Source organism: Perognathus longimembris, chromosome 3 (assembly GCF_023159225.1).
Source record: "Perognathus longimembris pacificus isolate PPM17 chromosome 3, ASM2315922v1, whole genome shotgun sequence".
Lineage (NCBI taxonomy): Eukaryota > Metazoa > Chordata > Mammalia > Rodentia > Heteromyidae > Perognathus > Perognathus longimembris.
This window is the reverse complement of record NC_063163.1, coordinates 66988645-67004807: the sequence shown is the minus strand read 5'-3', so window position 1 is coordinate 67004807 and position 16163 is coordinate 66988645. Positions and strand designations below refer to the sequence as shown.

General features: G+C 59.5%; 1 protein-coding gene across 7 annotated transcripts in view; it reads right to left on the bottom strand.

Annotated features, from left to right (window-relative positions):
* Positions 1 to 13041: 13041 nt before the first annotated feature.
* Positions 13042 to 16163, bottom strand: part of Ptprs (protein tyrosine phosphatase receptor type S) — a 65531-nt gene continuing 62409 nt past the window's right edge. For 6 of the 7 annotated variants that reach the window (XM_048341915.1, XM_048341919.1, XM_048341921.1 and 3 more), the window contains 5 exons: positions 15969 to 16095; positions 15734 to 15859; positions 14393 to 14547; positions 14085 to 14220; positions 13042 to 13890 (listed from right to left, as the gene is read on the bottom strand). In XM_048341915.1, the coding sequence (XP_048197872.1) occupies positions 13822 to 13890; positions 14085 to 14220; positions 14393 to 14547; positions 15734 to 15859; positions 15969 to 16095 (613 nt within the window). In that variant the 3' untranslated portion in view covers positions 13042 to 13821. The remainder of the gene's footprint in view (positions 13891 to 14084; positions 14221 to 14392; positions 14548 to 15733; positions 15860 to 15968; positions 16096 to 16163) is intronic. The other variant, XM_048341918.1, reaches the window with a different exon arrangement.

Below are 16163 nucleotides of genomic sequence, written 5' to 3'. Positions count from 1 at the left end.
TGTCCTGCGGTGGCCACTCCTGACAGACACAGACCTGTGTCCCTGTGTCCAGCCCCCTTTCCCCCCTCCCCCGGGAGCCTCAGCCCAGCCTCCCAGGGTGGCCCCTTCCCATCGCATCCCAGCCCCACCTCCTTCCCCTCAGCCCAGCCTCCCAGGGCAGCCCTTCCCTTCCCATCCCAGCTTGCCCCCCCCAGCCCCAACCAACCTTGGGGGGACCCAGGTGTCCTTGCATGTGGACCCACCATTCTGGCTGCTGCCTGTGACCAGGCCGCCTCCTTTGCCATCTCTCCTTTCCTCTCCGGGTGTCTCATCTAGGGACACACCAGTGACTTGGGGTTCCACCCAGATCGCACAGGGTAATCTCATCTTGGCATCTTTACCCACAAAGATGCATTTCCCCCACCCCAGGTAGGTTACCGTCCCAGCTCCTGGTGTGGGGGGGTCATGGCTCCATGATGTCCTGTGACCTGCTTGACGGCCCCCCCACTGGGCCAGAAGGACTCAGCCTTGGTCCTCCCAGCAGGCTCCGTGCTCACACAGGCCCGGCATGGGGAAGGGCAGGCAGGCTCTGGAGGACTCGGGGATGCTCGGTGGTGTTCGGTGATGTTGCTCCCACTGATACCCATGGGCAACAATTTAAAAGCAAGAAAGCTGGGTGTGGTGGCTCATGCCTGTAATCCTGGCTACTCCAGAGGCTGAGATCTGGAGAATAACTGTTCAAAGCCAGCCTGAGCGCACACACCACACACACACACACACACACACAGAGTCCTAGAGACACCATTTCCAATTAACCCAGAAAAATGTCAGACTGAAGGTGCAGTGCCAGTGGCAGAGCGCCAACTTAACAAAGCAAGCTGGTGAGAGAGGAAGGCCCGAGGTTCAAACCCTCATATTAACAGGAAAAGAAAGGAAAGGAGAAAGAGAAAGATTCTTAGGAGCACAGAGGGGCAATGCCTGTATACATCTGATGATACAAAGTAATATTTGTCAAGCTGAGCTCCAGAAAAGAGATGGGGAGCTCGGGGCAGGTGGGGCGGAGCGGAGCAGAGCAGAGCAGAGCTGCTCGCCTCAGAGCCGCACAGGCAGCGGGCCCCATGCGCCCACCTGAGGCCCAGGACCTCGGCCTGCAGCCAGGCCGCGCACTCCATCAAGGGCTGAAGCACTGATTGGCACCAACTCATCCCGGGAAATGGCTGGACACTTCCCCATCCTGTTCCACACTCCCCAAAGGGTAACAGTGTTTCCCCTCTGCCGGGCGGGGGGCCCTGCCACGTGAGCCACAGCGCCACTCCCAGTTTTTGAGTGATTAGGACCCACTGACCCGCCTCCTCACGCCTGGCCACACCCAGTGACCCGCCCCCACACCCGGCCACGCCCACTGACCCGCCTCCTCATCATGCCCAGCCACGCCCAGTGACCCGCCCCCACACCCGGCCACGCCCAGTGGCCCGCCCCCACGCCCGGCCACGGCCAGTGACTCGCCTCCTCACACGGCCACACCCAGCAAGCCGCCTTCCTCACACCCAGCCACGCCCAGCGACCTGCCTCCTCACGCCCGACCACGCCCAGTGACCCACCTCACGGCCACGCCCAGCGACCCACCTCCTCACACCCGGCCACGCCCATCAAGCCTCCTCCTCACACTCGGCCTGGCCTTTGAGGTTCCACCACCTCCGCAGAGCGCCAGAGGTTAGAGACCGGGTCTCCTCCACAGGCTCCTTTAGGTTCCATTCAGGATCCAGAGCGCAGCGTAAACCATCCAGAACATTCTTCAGAGATCCGGAAGGCTTGGCTCCACCTGGTGTATAGTCAGGGTTTGGTGTTTTTGTCAGTTGTGGGGCTTGAACTCGGGGCCTGGGCGCTGTCCCTGAGCTCTTTCACTCGAGGCTAGCGCTCTAGCACTGGTGGTTCACTGGAGGTAAGAGGCTCACAGACCTTGCTGGCTGGGCTGGCTTTGAACCGCGGCCCTCGGACCTCAGCCTCCTGAGCAGCTGCGATGACGGCTGTGAGCCCCAGTAGCTGGCTGCATTCTGGCTTTGCTTAGCAAACCATGGGTTGGGGCATCGAAAGGAAGAGATTTGAGATTTCTGTGACAGTGTGTGAGCTGAGAAGCCCCGGTCAAGGCCCCGGGCCTCCAACATGGCGCCTCCTCGTCCTGGGGGGGTAAGGGGATAGGGTGCAGGGAGCAGCAGCTCCTCTCCTCCTCATCTGCCTTGCGGGGTGGTGGTGGTGATCGGGCGTGTGACCCTTGGGGGTGACAGTCAAACCACAGCAAGGAAAAAGGGCCGGACTCGTGGTCAGGTGGAGGCCTTGGTGTGCCAGGCCCCTGAGCCACACTGGGGAAGACAGGCCGGAAAAAAAAGAAGCCATCCTGCCCACACTGTAGCTCCCAGATTCTCGGGGGCACCGGGATGAACAGCCAGTGATGTAGTCAGAACCTGTTCAGAAATACAGAAACACTAACAGGGAGAGAGGAAGAGAGACCAGAGCTTCATTTCGGATCCAGACTTTCAGATAGGGCTGGCCTCGCTCTCTGAGCCTCCCTACTACAACCTCCCAGGTAGCTGGATTTACAGGCGTGAGTGATGGCCCTTCGTCCTCTTTGACTTCTCCCGAATGGCTGGTTCACCACCAGTGTGAGGAGATGGCGTGGGAAATGTCAACAGTCGACCCCCATGTGCCGGGTGAGGAGCCAGGCCGAGTAGTGCTGGCTGCTCAGTCTGCCCGGCGGTGCTTGGGGCGTCCCAACCGCCCACCAGGATTCCGCTCCTGCCGACCCTGACTGCTTCTCCTGTCAGGGCCTGCATCCTCGGCCTGGGGTGACTTGCTATATGTAGCCAGGGTCCTAGCTCCAGTGCCCAGGCCGGTCATCCTGACTACTCAGCGGACTGAGGTCTGAGGGGCATGGGTCAAAGCCAGCCCCAGCAGGAAAAGTCCATGAGACTCCTATCTGCAATAAGCTACCAAAAAAACCAAGTGTGGGTGAGGCTGTGGCTCGAGTGGTAGAGCACCAACCTTGAGTGCAAAAGCTCTGGGACAGCACTGAGGCCCTGAGTTCAAGCCCCAGGACCAGCCCACAAACACGCAGGTGCGCGTGCGCGCACACACTCACAGGGCCTTAGATGTGCAATGTCTCCATTCTAGATTTCAGGTGAGACAGCAGCCCTGCTGGCACATTCACCGAATCCATTCCTGTTTCCCAACATTGGTAGTGAACTCAGATCCTCATGAGTGCTACGTGTGCACTCACCACTGTAAGTAACTAAATAAATAAGTAAAAAAGCCCTAGAGCTTGGAATTCAAGCCCTTGCCCAGGTTTCTGATCCCGCCCCTGCTGGTCCTCGCTCTACCCACCCCCCATCTGCGTGGGAGGGGGTCCTGGGCTTGTCTGTCTCTTCCGTGTGGGATCCATTCTCACTCTCTCACGCCTCCTGGCCAGTAGAGGTTAATTGCGGAAGTGGGGTCCCAATGTAGCCTCAGTTCGCCTGTGGTTGGGAGACCCCATGCCCGCCAGCCCAAGGAAAGACATGGGCGCGTGGGAGTCTCGGAGAAAGCCTCTGGGGCATTCTGTTTATTCAAACGAGGAGCCAACAGATATACCCCCAAAGGCGGGCACAGGAGAGGGACTGCTGGTTGGCTACAAGGGCTGTCCCTCAAGTGATGTCAGGGGACTTCCTCTATGGCCGGAGACCCAGCCCCCCCAAGGCCTGGGTTCTGGGGTCCAGGCCATCAGACACGTGCTTGACCCCAGGGATGGGGGCTGCTCTTCCTGTTAAAGGCGGAAGAAGAGGGGATGGGCTAAAGCCAGCTGTGACCTCTTAAAGGCACAGCTGTCCTCAACAGCCCCCCACCACCACCACTGGGATGGTGAAATAGTAAATGTGTGTTGTTTAAAATCTTATCTGAGGATTATTTGTTTGTGTGTGGGTTTTTCTTTTCTTTTTTTTTTTTTTTTTTTGCCAGTCCTGGGCCTTAAACTCAGGGCCTGAGCACTGTCCCTGGCTTCTTTTTGCTCAAGGCTAGCACTCTGCCACTTGAGCCACAGCGCCACTTCTAGCCGTTTTTCTGTATATGTGGTACTGAGGAATCGAACCCAGGGCTTCATGTATATGAGGCAAGCACTCTTGCCACTAAGCCATATTCCCAGCCCCCTGAGGATTATTTGTTATGCAGCCTCAGCTAATACACCTCAGCACCTAATACAGTGCACCAATGTGTTCTCTGAAAAATGAGTATCTTTGTTATATCTGGTGTGTGTGTGTGTGTGTGTGTGTGTGTGAACTGCCATTCATTTAGACCACAGGCAATTGGTATCTGTCATTACACATTAGCATTCCCTGCCCTGGTGTGCCATGTAAGCAGAATCTGTCAAAGACAGGATTTTCCTGGTATTTTTTGTTTGTTTTTCCCTCAGTGCTGTGTATTTCAGATTCAGCCTTGTTGAGTGCTTTTACAGCGTAGTCTCTTTTTTCCTAGCTGCTTAGTATTCCACTGTGTGCATGGACCAGGACTGGCACAGTCACCAGCTGACACACACTGGTGATTGCTCCTGGACCGGCTGTGAACGTCCGTGCTCCAGCTCTTTGCGGCTGCCTCGTGACCATTTATTTCCTCCCATTCACTGCATGTTGGCTGGAGGACATGGCTGGCAGGGGTGGTTCAAGTGGGAAGTAGCCTTTGTTTTATTTTTGCCAGTCCTGGGGCTTGAACTCTGAGCCCTGGGCTCCTTTTGCTCCAGACTCCACCTCTCATTTTCTGGTGGGTGATTTTGGCTAAGTCTCGCAGATGTTCCCACCCTGGCTGACCTGGAACTTCGTCCTTAGATCTGAACCTCCTGAGTAGCTGGGGCTACAGGTGTGCGCCCCTGTGGGAAACATTTGACAGAAGGTTACAGCCTCGGACTGCACCTAAGAAGCAGCCATGTGCGTGGGACTCGGTGGGCGAGGCTGAAGGTGGGGCTGTGCCTGGCAAGGGGAAGGGCACAGGAGGGCGCTGGAGGGGACACAGGAAGTCTCTGTATCTCAGGGGACAAGGCCCTGGTTGGGGGGGGGAGCAGGCGGGGCTGGGGGCCTGGGGATGGCCGGGAGGGGTCCCCCAGCGCCGGGGAAGCCGGTGACGGCGTGCTGGACATCCGGCCACCAGCACCTGATAATCAAATCTTGCAAACAGCTGCCGGGTGACAAGCATAATAAGGCGTATTAATGAGGCTGTTATTACACCTAATTAAAAGCTAATATCTAAGAGTTAATTGCCTTTAAAAGATGAAGCAGGACAGCCTGGGATTTATCTCCGCTCCCCTTCACTTGCCCGGATAGGCTGATATTTGAGAGCTAATTAATTGAATCAAATCTTAAAGAAAACTAACAATGTGGTCCTGCGGCGCGGGCGGCTGGGTGAGGTGCGGGGCTGCAGTGGCCTCGCGGGGGCCGGAGCTGAGGGCTGGGGGCTGGCGCTGGGGGCCGGGGGCCGGAGCTGGGGGCCGGAGCTGAGGGCTGGGGGCTGGCGCTGGGGGCCGGGGGCCGGAGCTGGGGGCCGGAGCTGGGGGCCGGGGGCCGGAGCTGGGGGCTGGGGGCCGGGGGCCGGAGCTGGGGGCTGGGGGCCGGAGCTGGGGGCTGGGGGCTGGGGGCCGGGGGCCGGAGCTGGGGGCTGGGGGCCGGAGCTGGGGGCTGGGGGCTGGGGGCCGGGGGCCGGAGCTGGGGGCTGGGGGCCGGAGCTGGGGGCTGGGAGCTGGGGGCTGGGGGCCGGGGGCCGGAGCTGGGGGCTGGGGGCTGGGGGCCGGGGGCCGGAGCTGGGGGCTGGGGGCCGGAGCTGGGGGCTGGGAGCTGGGGGCTGGGGGCCGGGGGCCGGAGCTGGGGGCTGGGGGCTGGGGGCCGGGGGCCGGAGCTGGGGGCTGGGGGCCGGAGCTGGGGGCTGGGAGCTGGGGGCTGGGGGCCGGGGGCCGGAGCTGGGGGCTGGGGGCCGGAGCTGGGGGCTGGGGGCTGGGGGCCGGGGGCCGGAGCTGGGGGCTGGGGGCCGGAGCTGGGGGCTGGGGGCTGGGGGCCGGGGGCCGGAGCTGGGGGCTGGGGGCTGGAGCTGGGGGCCGGGGGCTGGGGGCCGGGCTCCAGTCTCCGAGCTGCGCCGGGCCGGTGGTGGCTCCAGCGCCTGCCGAACCCCGGGCAGCTGAGGTCGGTCCGGGAGGAGGGACAGAGCCGCTTCTCAGGTCAGCACCGGGAGTAATTAAGGCACCCTCGTGACAGTTGGCTCTGGTTAAGGGTTTTGAACTCAACACCTCTTACTTGCTAGGTAGGTGCCCTTCCACCGAGCCCCGCCCCCGCCACTGGAGCCCCGCCCCTCCTCTGAAGCCCCGCCCCTCCTCTGAAGCCATGCCCCTATCGGCTTAGCCGCGCCCCCGCTGCTCTAGCCTCACCCCCACGGCTCTAGCTAAGCTCCCATGCCCTACTTTCAAGCCACAGCCTGTGCTCAAGCCACGCCCCCGTCCAAGCCACGCCCCCACAACTCGAGCCACGCCCTCAGTAGAGCCACGCCCCCTACTCGAGCCCCACCCGCAGTGCTCCAGCTACTTTCTATCTTATTGTTCAGAGCTTTGCAGCTGCACGGGCTGGCCGGGCTCCGCCTGCTGTCATAGCGCGCATGAACTCAGGCCGCTGGGCGCGGCTTGTGCTCATTTTTAATTGTAGGATTTATAAAGCTGCCCGGAGCCCACAGTGCGGTTCAGCAGTGAGCACTTGCCCGACACACATGTCCTTGGGTTCCATCCTCAACGCTGCAAAGGGGCCCAGGGCCTGAAATCCGAGCTACTCGGGAGGCAGAGATCTGGAGGATCACAGCTCAAGGCCAGCCAGGGCAGAAAAGCCTTCAAACCTCCATTCTCCAAACAACTAGCAAAACGCAAGCCTGGAGGTGTGACTCAAATGGCAGAGTGGTCCCCAAAAGAACCAAGTGAGCTCAAGGCCCCAAGTTCACCTCTTGTTTTAAACCTGAGAACATAGTCTCCAGGATGAGAAGAGAGGATGGCAATGGAGGCCCTCCGACTGGGGCTGGCCCCCTGCTGTTAGGGGACAGAGGCAGGGGCACAGGCAGCCCGCAGAGCTGCTGCCGAGGGGCAGTCAGTTAAAGCTTGCCCACCAGAGGCAGACGCTTGGGGGGGGGGCTGGGGGGGACTGTGCACTTGGAGGTCAGCTGCGTGTGCCAACACCATGACACACGTCTCTGCTTGTGCTCAGAGGAACATTTTGTGTTTAAGTTGCAACTCAATTTCAGATGAGAGAACAGTGGGGTATGACTTGGAGAATTTCCTAGAAAAAGGAGCAGGAAGCAGACAAATTTCATTAGCACTGGGATTTCACTGGGGCAGGAGCGGGGCAATGGAGGCTGTGTGGGTTTCCACAGATGCATGTAGGTGTCTGTAAACTTACCAGAGAAGGAAGGGGTTGAAAATCCACAGAACCCAAGAGGCTGCCACGCCAAAAACCCTAGCTACTCAGGAAGCTGAAACCTGAGGGCGGCAGTTCAAGGACAGCCTGGCAGGAGCATCTGTGAGGTGCTGGTCTCCAAGAAACCACTCAGAAAAGGCTTGAAGTGGCGCTGTGGCTCAAGTGCAAGAGTGCTAACCTTGAGCCACAAAGCTTAAGGACAGCGCCCAGACCAAGTTCAAGATCCAGGACAAACCAAAACCATACAAACAGAAAACCCAGGCAAAGGCCGGTGGTGCAGGAAAATCCTGAACATTATTCCTATTGATATACATGTACTTCCTCTCTTCATACCAGTCTGGCCCTTGAACTCAGGGCCTTGCACGCTCTCTCGGCCTTTTCACTTAAGGCTAGTGCACTCCAAGTGAGCCACCTCTCCACAGTTAGGGAGACCAGAGAGGGCTGGCTTTAGTTTTCTACACTCTCTCTGCCTTGAACCTCTCTCTGAGTAAGAGCATGTGTCAGTTACCAAAGTCACTGCCCCCAGGCCTTTGCACTTGCTACTTCTTCCATGTAAGACAGCAGCCACCCGGTCTCCCAGCCCATCCCCCCACCCCCCCGCCAGTCCTGGGGCTTGAACTCAGGGCCTGGCTGCTGTCCCTGAGCCTTGTGCTCAATCAAGGCTAGCACTCTACCACTGGAGCCACAGAGCCACTTCTGGCTTTTTCTAAGTTGCTTATTGGAGATGTCTCACAGACATTTTTTTGCCTGGGCTGGCTTCAAACTGTGATCCTCAGATCTCAGCCTCCTGAGCAGCTAGGATGACAGGCATGAGCCACTGGTGCCTGACCAGCCACCCAGTCTTACAACTGTCCCCTTCGTAGTAATCCTTAAGCCTTTCACACAAAGATCACCTCCTCCAGGAAGCATCTCCCACCATGATTTTCCTGTACTGCAGTTCTGTGTGGTCCCTCCTGCCTGGGCAGTGGGTTCACCTCTTATTTGCTGTGGTGCCAGGAGCTGGTGGCTCATGCTTGTCATCTTAGCTACTCAGGAGACTGAGATCTGAGGATCGTCACTCGAGGCCAATCAGTCCAGGAAGGAAAGCATCTCTAACAACCAAAAGGCTGGAATGTAGCTGTGGCTCAATTGATAGAGCTCTATCTTTGATCAATAAAGCTCAGAAATAGTACCAGGACCAACACACACACGTGCACACACACATGCACACGCACACATATTAGCGGTGGGAGTACGTTTTCATCTATTTATTCATTGAGGTACAGTCTATTTAGCCCAGGCTAGTCTGGAACTCTTGATCCTCCTTGCCTCCTGAGGGCCGAGATTGCAGATGTGTGCCACCATTTTCATGTATTTTTTTCTTTTTTTTTGGCAGTCCTGGGGCTTCTGTTTATGTAGAACTGAGGAATCAAACCCAGGGCTTTGTGAATGCTAGGCAAGCACTCTACCACTGAGTTACATTCCCAGCTCTGGATTTTTTTTTAGTTAATAATTGTATTTTTTACTTATTAATTAAATTTTGTTGACAGGTATTGTGCAAAAGGGCTACAGTTACATAACAGGGCAGTGAGTGCATTTCTTGTGGTATCTTACACCCTTGTTTTTCTTTCCATTCCCTAGATCAGGTAGTCCAGCTCTGGATTTTTGTTGTTGCTGTTTGTTTGATTCTGGCCATCCTGGTAGGCACAGGGAACTTATGGAGCCTCAGACCAAGTGACAAGCGACGAAACAGCCCCAGGATGAGGTGCGATTTACAGGCTTCCTGCCCGGAGTCTGGCGTGGAAGCAGCGGGTTAAACCTTCATGGAGGCCCCAAGCCCAGGCTATTGAGGAGAGGCAGCCAGGCGCAGCCTGGTTGAAAAAGGGTAGAGGAGGCAGAGATAAAGGCAGGACCTGCGGCCTCCCCTCCCCTCCTTGCTCTTTGTCTGGGGGGCTGAGGGGCTCAATCTGTCCACCCCAGCCCCTTTGTCTGCACTGACTGAAATGCAAACAGAAAAGCATTCACCACCTCCTCTCGCTTTCTTCTGGATTTTAATAAATTCAGCAGTTACAGGCAAAGCAGGTGGAGAAAAATGGCTTTTGAGAGATTTAAAAAAAATTTAAATAACTTTTCATTTCAGGCTGGCTGGTCATTGAGTGCGCTCTATTCAACACAATGTGCCTCGAAGTTTTGTGGTCCTTGTGGCTCCTCCCGATGTCGGACTCCTACCACAGGCTGTGTTTCCTTTTTATTCACAAGCAGGCATCTTTATAGAGCTTTATCTGCTGGGCAAAGCAGATAACCATAAAATAAATAGAAACAAAATTATGTTCATGTAAATTTTCCTGCCTGAAGGTTCCAACCTCAGGCTAGTTGTCCTTAGGAAAATGGGCAGAAACATGGGGCCAGTTTTTTAAGTGCTGCATAATATTCCATTTCCTTATTATATGCGCACGTCCCTCGCTTTACTACAAGCCAAAAGTCGCCGCTGTTCCCAGCCAGCGCGGAGACCCGGCCCGCAGCCCCGGCCGTGAGGGGGAGGGGGCGAGAGCGGCTGGCTCCCTGGCTGGCTGCCATGGTGTCTCCGCCTGGTCAACTTAAGCGCACGCGGCTGGGTCCTCTTCCAGCAACTTCGTGTTGTCCTAGGAGACAACCACTCATACGCTAAAGTCGGTGAGAAGGTGGGAGGACGGGCGGGACGCGGGCTCCAAGGGGCTGCTCTCCCAGGACTGGGCCCCAGAGACGGCACGGTAAACGTGGAGGCGCCCCCAAGCTCTGGGCTGGGCCACAGCTTCCTTCCCAGAGTGGCGGGCCCTTTAAGGGGTGGAGCCGAATCGGGGAGGAAGTGACGTCACAGGGCGAGTCCTCCATGCCTCTGACTTCCTGGCTGCCCTGAGGAGAGCGAGCGGCGCTGCTCCAGCGTGAGTCCCGTCCGTCGCCGTGGCGACCCCGGCTGGCTTCTGGCTGCACCTGTCTCAGGTGTGTGAACTCCGCACCCCACAACGTCACTGCGGCGTAAAGTAACCAGCGGGGCGGGAAATCCCGCCCCTTGCCGTGTCACTGCCACGGACCGTAGGAGGGGGCGTGGCATTAGGTTGCGTCAGGAGTGAGGGAGGGGCAGCCTAGGAAGTCCCGCCCCGTGCCAACGTCACTGCCGCGGTGGTGCTTCTAAGTGGGTCCGGTGACTGGAGGGGGCGGGGCATCATGGAGAACGGGGTGGAGCTGAGCTGGGCCTGCGGGGGCGCCCGAGGCTCCTGCGGGGAGGAGAAATAGGAAGCAGCTCGCGCCTCCGCGCTTGAGGGGCTGGAGGTTAAGGAGTGGAGGTTCGGAGGTCAGGCCTGGGTCCTGAGGAGCTGGCCGGACACAAGGCCGTCACAGGCAGCATTTCGAGGTGGAGGGCTGCCCTGGTTCTGGAGTTTAGGTTGTAAATAAAACCCCTTCCCACCTAGAGCTGTGCCTTCAAGGATTATTCTTGCTCTCAGGTTATAACACGTCGCACGTCGCAGTGCGCGCCGGCCCCACGGGGCCGGTTCCGTTTGCGGGACGGCTGTGCGCGCGGCTGGCCCCGAGCCTTTCCACTCCGGGCTAGCTCTCCACCACCAGAGCCACGCGCCACCTCCGGCCTTTCGGCGGCTCATTGGAGATGAGAGGCTCACGGGCTTTGCTGCGCCAGCTGGCTCCGCACTGTGAGGCTTACGCTCATATTCTGGCGCCCCTGGGAGTGGAGGGCAGGCAGACGCTGGCCCGCACTCCCCCGCCCCTCCTCTGGCCCCGCGTCTGGCCGCCCTCAGCGCCTCCGAGGTCCCTGCAGGCCTAACTTCCGGCGTCTCCTCACGCAGGGCAGGCCCGACTTCCGCCGGCCTCCCCTAGGCAGTGTCCGGTTGGGGATGTGGGCGGGGGACGGGGCCCCGGGGCCACCCAGAGCCACAGAGCGGACCCCCGACCTCGTACTGAGAACACCGCGCTTGGTGAGCCTCTGTGCGGACCTGTTATTCACGTGGAGACGTAGCACGCGTTTACGTGAGTGTGTGATGTGTACGTGGGGGCTGGCGCTGTGCTGGGAGGAGGCGTATTCACGTTTGGCAGGGCGCCCTGGGTGCGTGTTTGGGTGGGGGGGGGGGCGGTGGGCTGGGCTTAGAGTTGTTTGTTGCAGGAGGCAAGTGAAGCAGGTGAGGCATGGGCTTCCGGAAGGTTTTCGCCTGTGCTCCCTCTCTGATGCACGCTGGGCTGTCGGGGCGCTGAGTCTTTCAGGCCAGTGTGGGTCTCCTGGACAGACTTAAGCTCCCATTTGGCTGTGGCGGGCCGAGCCCAAGCAAAGGCTCCATCCCTCGTCATTCCTGCTGTCTCCTGGGCTAGAGATCTTGACCAGGGTCTGTGGTCAGGCCCTACACTAGGTGCTTAATGAATGTGTCTGCTTTCACTTTCTCCCTGTGGTATCACCGGGCCAGTGTGGTTGGTCCAAAGAGAAGGGATACTGCTCGGTGGGCGTGAGCTGGACACCAGGCTCAGAGGTGCTTTCTTTTTTTTTTTTTTGCCAGTCCTGGGCCTTGGACTCAGGGCCTGAGCACTGCCCCTGGCTTCTTTTTGCTCAAGGCTAGCACTCTGCCACTTGAGCCACAGCGCCACTTCTGGCCGTTTTCTGTATATGTGGTGCTGGGGAATCGAACCCAGAGCTACATGTATAGGAGGCAATCAGAGGTGCTTTCTTACAACGGACTTTAGTACTGGCCTTTGAGGATTGAGTAGGAGCTCTAGGTGCACGAGAGCCTATTGTATTGGTAAGGTCCTGATGATTCACGTAGGTCAGGCTTGCACTTTTGTCTTTTCTTTCCTCTGTCACAGTGTGACGTGAGGTTCCTCTCCCTACGTGTGCATTCAGAGGTTACCAAATGCGGTCCTCACATGGTTTTCTGCTCAGTTTATTCCTCTGCTCCCTACCTGCCCTTCTCCCACCCCACAGGAGACAGGTGTCCTCCCAGGCCGGCTCCTGTACCCCCATCCCGTGGGGCTACTGTCCCCCATCCCGTGCCCCTTCAATTCTTTCCATGATAACTTGCTTCTGGTGGCTATGGTGGTCGTGTATATGGTGTGGGGTGAATGGCATTTTGATCATTCAAAGGACCCCTATTGGGGATGGTCTCCACCTCCATCTTCCCTCCTCTCCTGTATTGCTATTCAATGCCTTAACAATTGTCTTGAACTGGAGCTGGGGTCGTTTTTGGGTTCACTCAATTTGAAAATGTGTTCTAGACTTTTGAATTTTAGTCTGTAATGTGTATTTTGTAGTACTTAGGATGTAAACACTTGTAACTTCATTTTGATTCCTCGTGTGAGCAGGTGCGGCTGGCTGGTGTCCCAGGACCGGGAAGGGGGCTCAAGCCTGCCCCATGGCCACAGGTGGAGCGGGTCAGGGCTGGCGGCTAGGGCTGTGGGGGGCCAGGCCCTGCTCGCCGGCTTCTAGCTATGGGACAGGTTGGTGCCGTCCCCTCTGAACCTGTTTTCTCCTTGCGTGAGAAGCGACTCGCGTATGAGTGCAGCCCAGAGTCCCGGTCGCCTCGTGAGAACTGGAGGCAGCTGCCGTAGCTCCGTGCCCTCCGGGCCGGTGGCGCAAATGAAACTGCAGTGGCCCGGTCGGACCATCTCCCTTTAATACAAAGTCGATTTATCTACATACACGCGCGGTGCCCGCGGGCTCCGTGCATACAAAGAGGGAAACCCGCGCTTGGGCGGGGCAGGGCGGGGCAGGGCGGGCCCCCAGTCCCGGCCGGGCTCCCGCCGCGGGCGCGGGCCGCACAGGAGGAGCTGGGCCGCGTCCCTCCGTCCGTCCCCTCCTGGGGCGACGCAGCTTGGCCGCGCCCGCCGCGGCCTTGGACTGGGACTTGAAAACCTGGTACTCATGAAACTTAATTAAAAAACCAAAAGGGAAGGAAGGCAGGGCAGGCACCGAAGTCTTTGTCTCCGGGGCAGCGGGGACGGCAGGGACGGCGGGTGGTGGCATCGACGGCCGGGCCGAGGCTGGGGCACGGGCCCCTGCGGCCGCCGCGGGCGGGGCTCCATCGTGAAAAAATAGACTGTCTTTGAACGGAATATGAATAAGCAAGATGGGTCTTCACGTCGTTGACCGGCAAGTCTTTTTAAAAAGAAAAAAAGTGAAAAAAAATACACTATTTAAAAAAACCAAAACCAAACCAAACATGACTGAGCGGCGGTGGCGCGGTCCCGGCGGGGTCCCCGTGCGGTCCTGGCTCGGGCCGCGGGTTCGGAGTCAGGAGATCAGGAATGTTCTAAGTATCGAAGGCGCCTGCGGGCGGCGGGGTGGGGGCGCCGACGCCCCGGGCCCCATCCTGGAGACCAAGCCGGTGTCGCGCGTGCGGGCGGCCGGGCCGGGCCGGGCGGGTCCATGGCTTTAGGTTGCATAGTGGTCGAAGCTCCCGAGGTACTCCAGCGCCGCCTGGTAGCAGAACTGGTACTCGTCCTGCGGAGAGGGCACGCGTCCTTGGCACCAGCCCTGCGGCCCCGGGGCGGTGACCCGCACGTGACCGCGGGCCTCGGTTTCCCCATGGGGCTGTCAGGGGGTTGGGCGCGCTATGGCCGTGGGTGGGCTGATGGGAACTGAGGAGGGATGGAGGCCGCCCTCTTCCTCTCCTCCCTCCCCCCCTCCCCCCGCACCTCCGTCTGCACCATGGCTGGTCTCTGCGTCCGCAGCATCTTCACGGTCTGGAATATGTCCACCACGCCCTCGTAGCGCATGCGCTCCAGCACGATGCTCAGCGTGATGAACACACCGGTCCTGCCCACGCCAGCGCTGTGGGAGGCGGCGGGTGAGGTGTGGTGTGAGGGGAGCCCGGTGCGGCCCACCCACTGCAGAGGGCCCACCCCTCGCGGCTGCTAGCCCCGCCCACCGCAGAGGGCCCTCCCATGGCAGCTAGTCCCGCCCGCTGCAGGACCCTCCCCTTGCGGCAGCTAGCCCCGCCCACCTGCAGTGCACGGAGATGGGCCCGTCCTGGCCGAACTGCTCCTTGGTCTTGTGCACCTGGCCGATGAAGTCGATGAAGCCCTCACCTGATTTGGGCACGCCCTGCTCCGGCCAGTCCGTAAACTGGAACTGTCGCACTGTCCGCGACTGGCCGTCCTGCAGCGCAACATGGCCAGTGCTGTGGTCACCACCCGTGGCCACCTGTCCCCTACTCCTGCCCCTTGTGAGCAGATGCTCCTTCTGGAGGCCCAGAGTGCTTCACTCCAGGAGAGGGACTCAAGTGCCAGCGAGGGGCTGCCACCTCTCGGTCCATGACGACAGCTCTGCCCACCTCACCTTGTCCCCCATCACCTGGAGCTCAGCTCTGCCCTCCCTAGACAACCTTGCCTGCCAAGCACCACCCACCACCAACCCCGCCAGGCCAACCTTGGCTGGGAGTGACACTTCACCCCCTTTGGGAACCCAAATCCTGCCATCACCCAATCTCTTGCAGGCCGCTGAACCACTGCTTAGCGAGCAGCAGGGTGCCCCCCAGCCACCCACCAGCCTTCCTGAAACCCGTCTTCTGCGTTAGCATGCCACCCTGCAGCAAAGCCACCCCTCCCTGGGGTGCTGCCTCACTTCCCACCCTGGTTACCTGGCACTGCTGGACAGCCACAGCAATTCCCGCAGCTCTCGCTGGGCCGCCTTGTGCTGCCACCTCAGCCCTCCGAGCCCTGGCCTCAGTCCTCCTCACCCTTGCCCACTGCCGTGGTCACCACCATGCCCACAGATTCCAATTTGTGTCCCTAGCAAGTGGGCGGCTGGGCCCCATCTCTGCCACCTTCCCCCACCCCACACTAAGTCTGGGCCTCTGTCTCTGAGAGGCCCCCCACTTCACTAAGTCCCCACCCCAAAGTACCTCTTCTCACCTGTCTACACATCTATCCTTAGCCATACCCAGGACTCCCAGGAACCCCCAAACACCACTCTACAGCCTGCCTCCTTGAGAGAGAGACTTGGTACACAGGGACCCAGCGCCTCCCCCACAGATCAACCACCCCCCATCTCCCTCCTTTCTGCCCCAGAGCCTTTGCTTCTACTGGCCAGGGGACAGACCCCCTCCCCACCATCATCCCAGGGAGAGGCCAGGAGCCCCCTTCCTGTGCTGGAGCCTGGACTTCACCTCGACGCTTGGGGATGGGTAAAGCACACACTGCCTGCCTGACAGGGGGCAGACATAATTTAAGGCAAGAACGCTCTGCATGCAGGCTGCCATCCAATAGGGAATGTGGGGGGATGGAGAAAGCAGGCTGGGACCTCGGGCCATCCACCGCCCTCTCCTCACGGGCCCCCGGCTCACCCGGGCGTCGGTGACCTTGAACTCACGCAGGATGTACTGAGGCATGTTGTACTCGGCCATGGGGTCCACCACGAAGTACTGGTAGCGGGCGGACCGCTCGGCTGGCCAGTACTGGTGGCACTTCTCCTGTGGGAGCACGGGGCCACTGTCAGCTGAGTTTCAGGGCTGTCGGGGGAGGCTGCCCCTCCCCCCATCCCCTGCCCACCCCCTGCCCACCCCCTAGGGCCCTGCTCACCCGGCCCATCTCGCGCAGCTTGGTGAGCATGACCACGATGGTGGAGTTGTTCTCCCACAGCATGCGCCAGAAGTCCTCAGTGCTCTCGGCCAGAGGCCCCTGTGTCGCTATGTAGGCCTTCTGCTGCCTGTGGGGTGGAGATGGGGGCCACTGAGGGGGTGCCCCTCTCTCCTAGTGCCCGCGCCACGTGGGGAT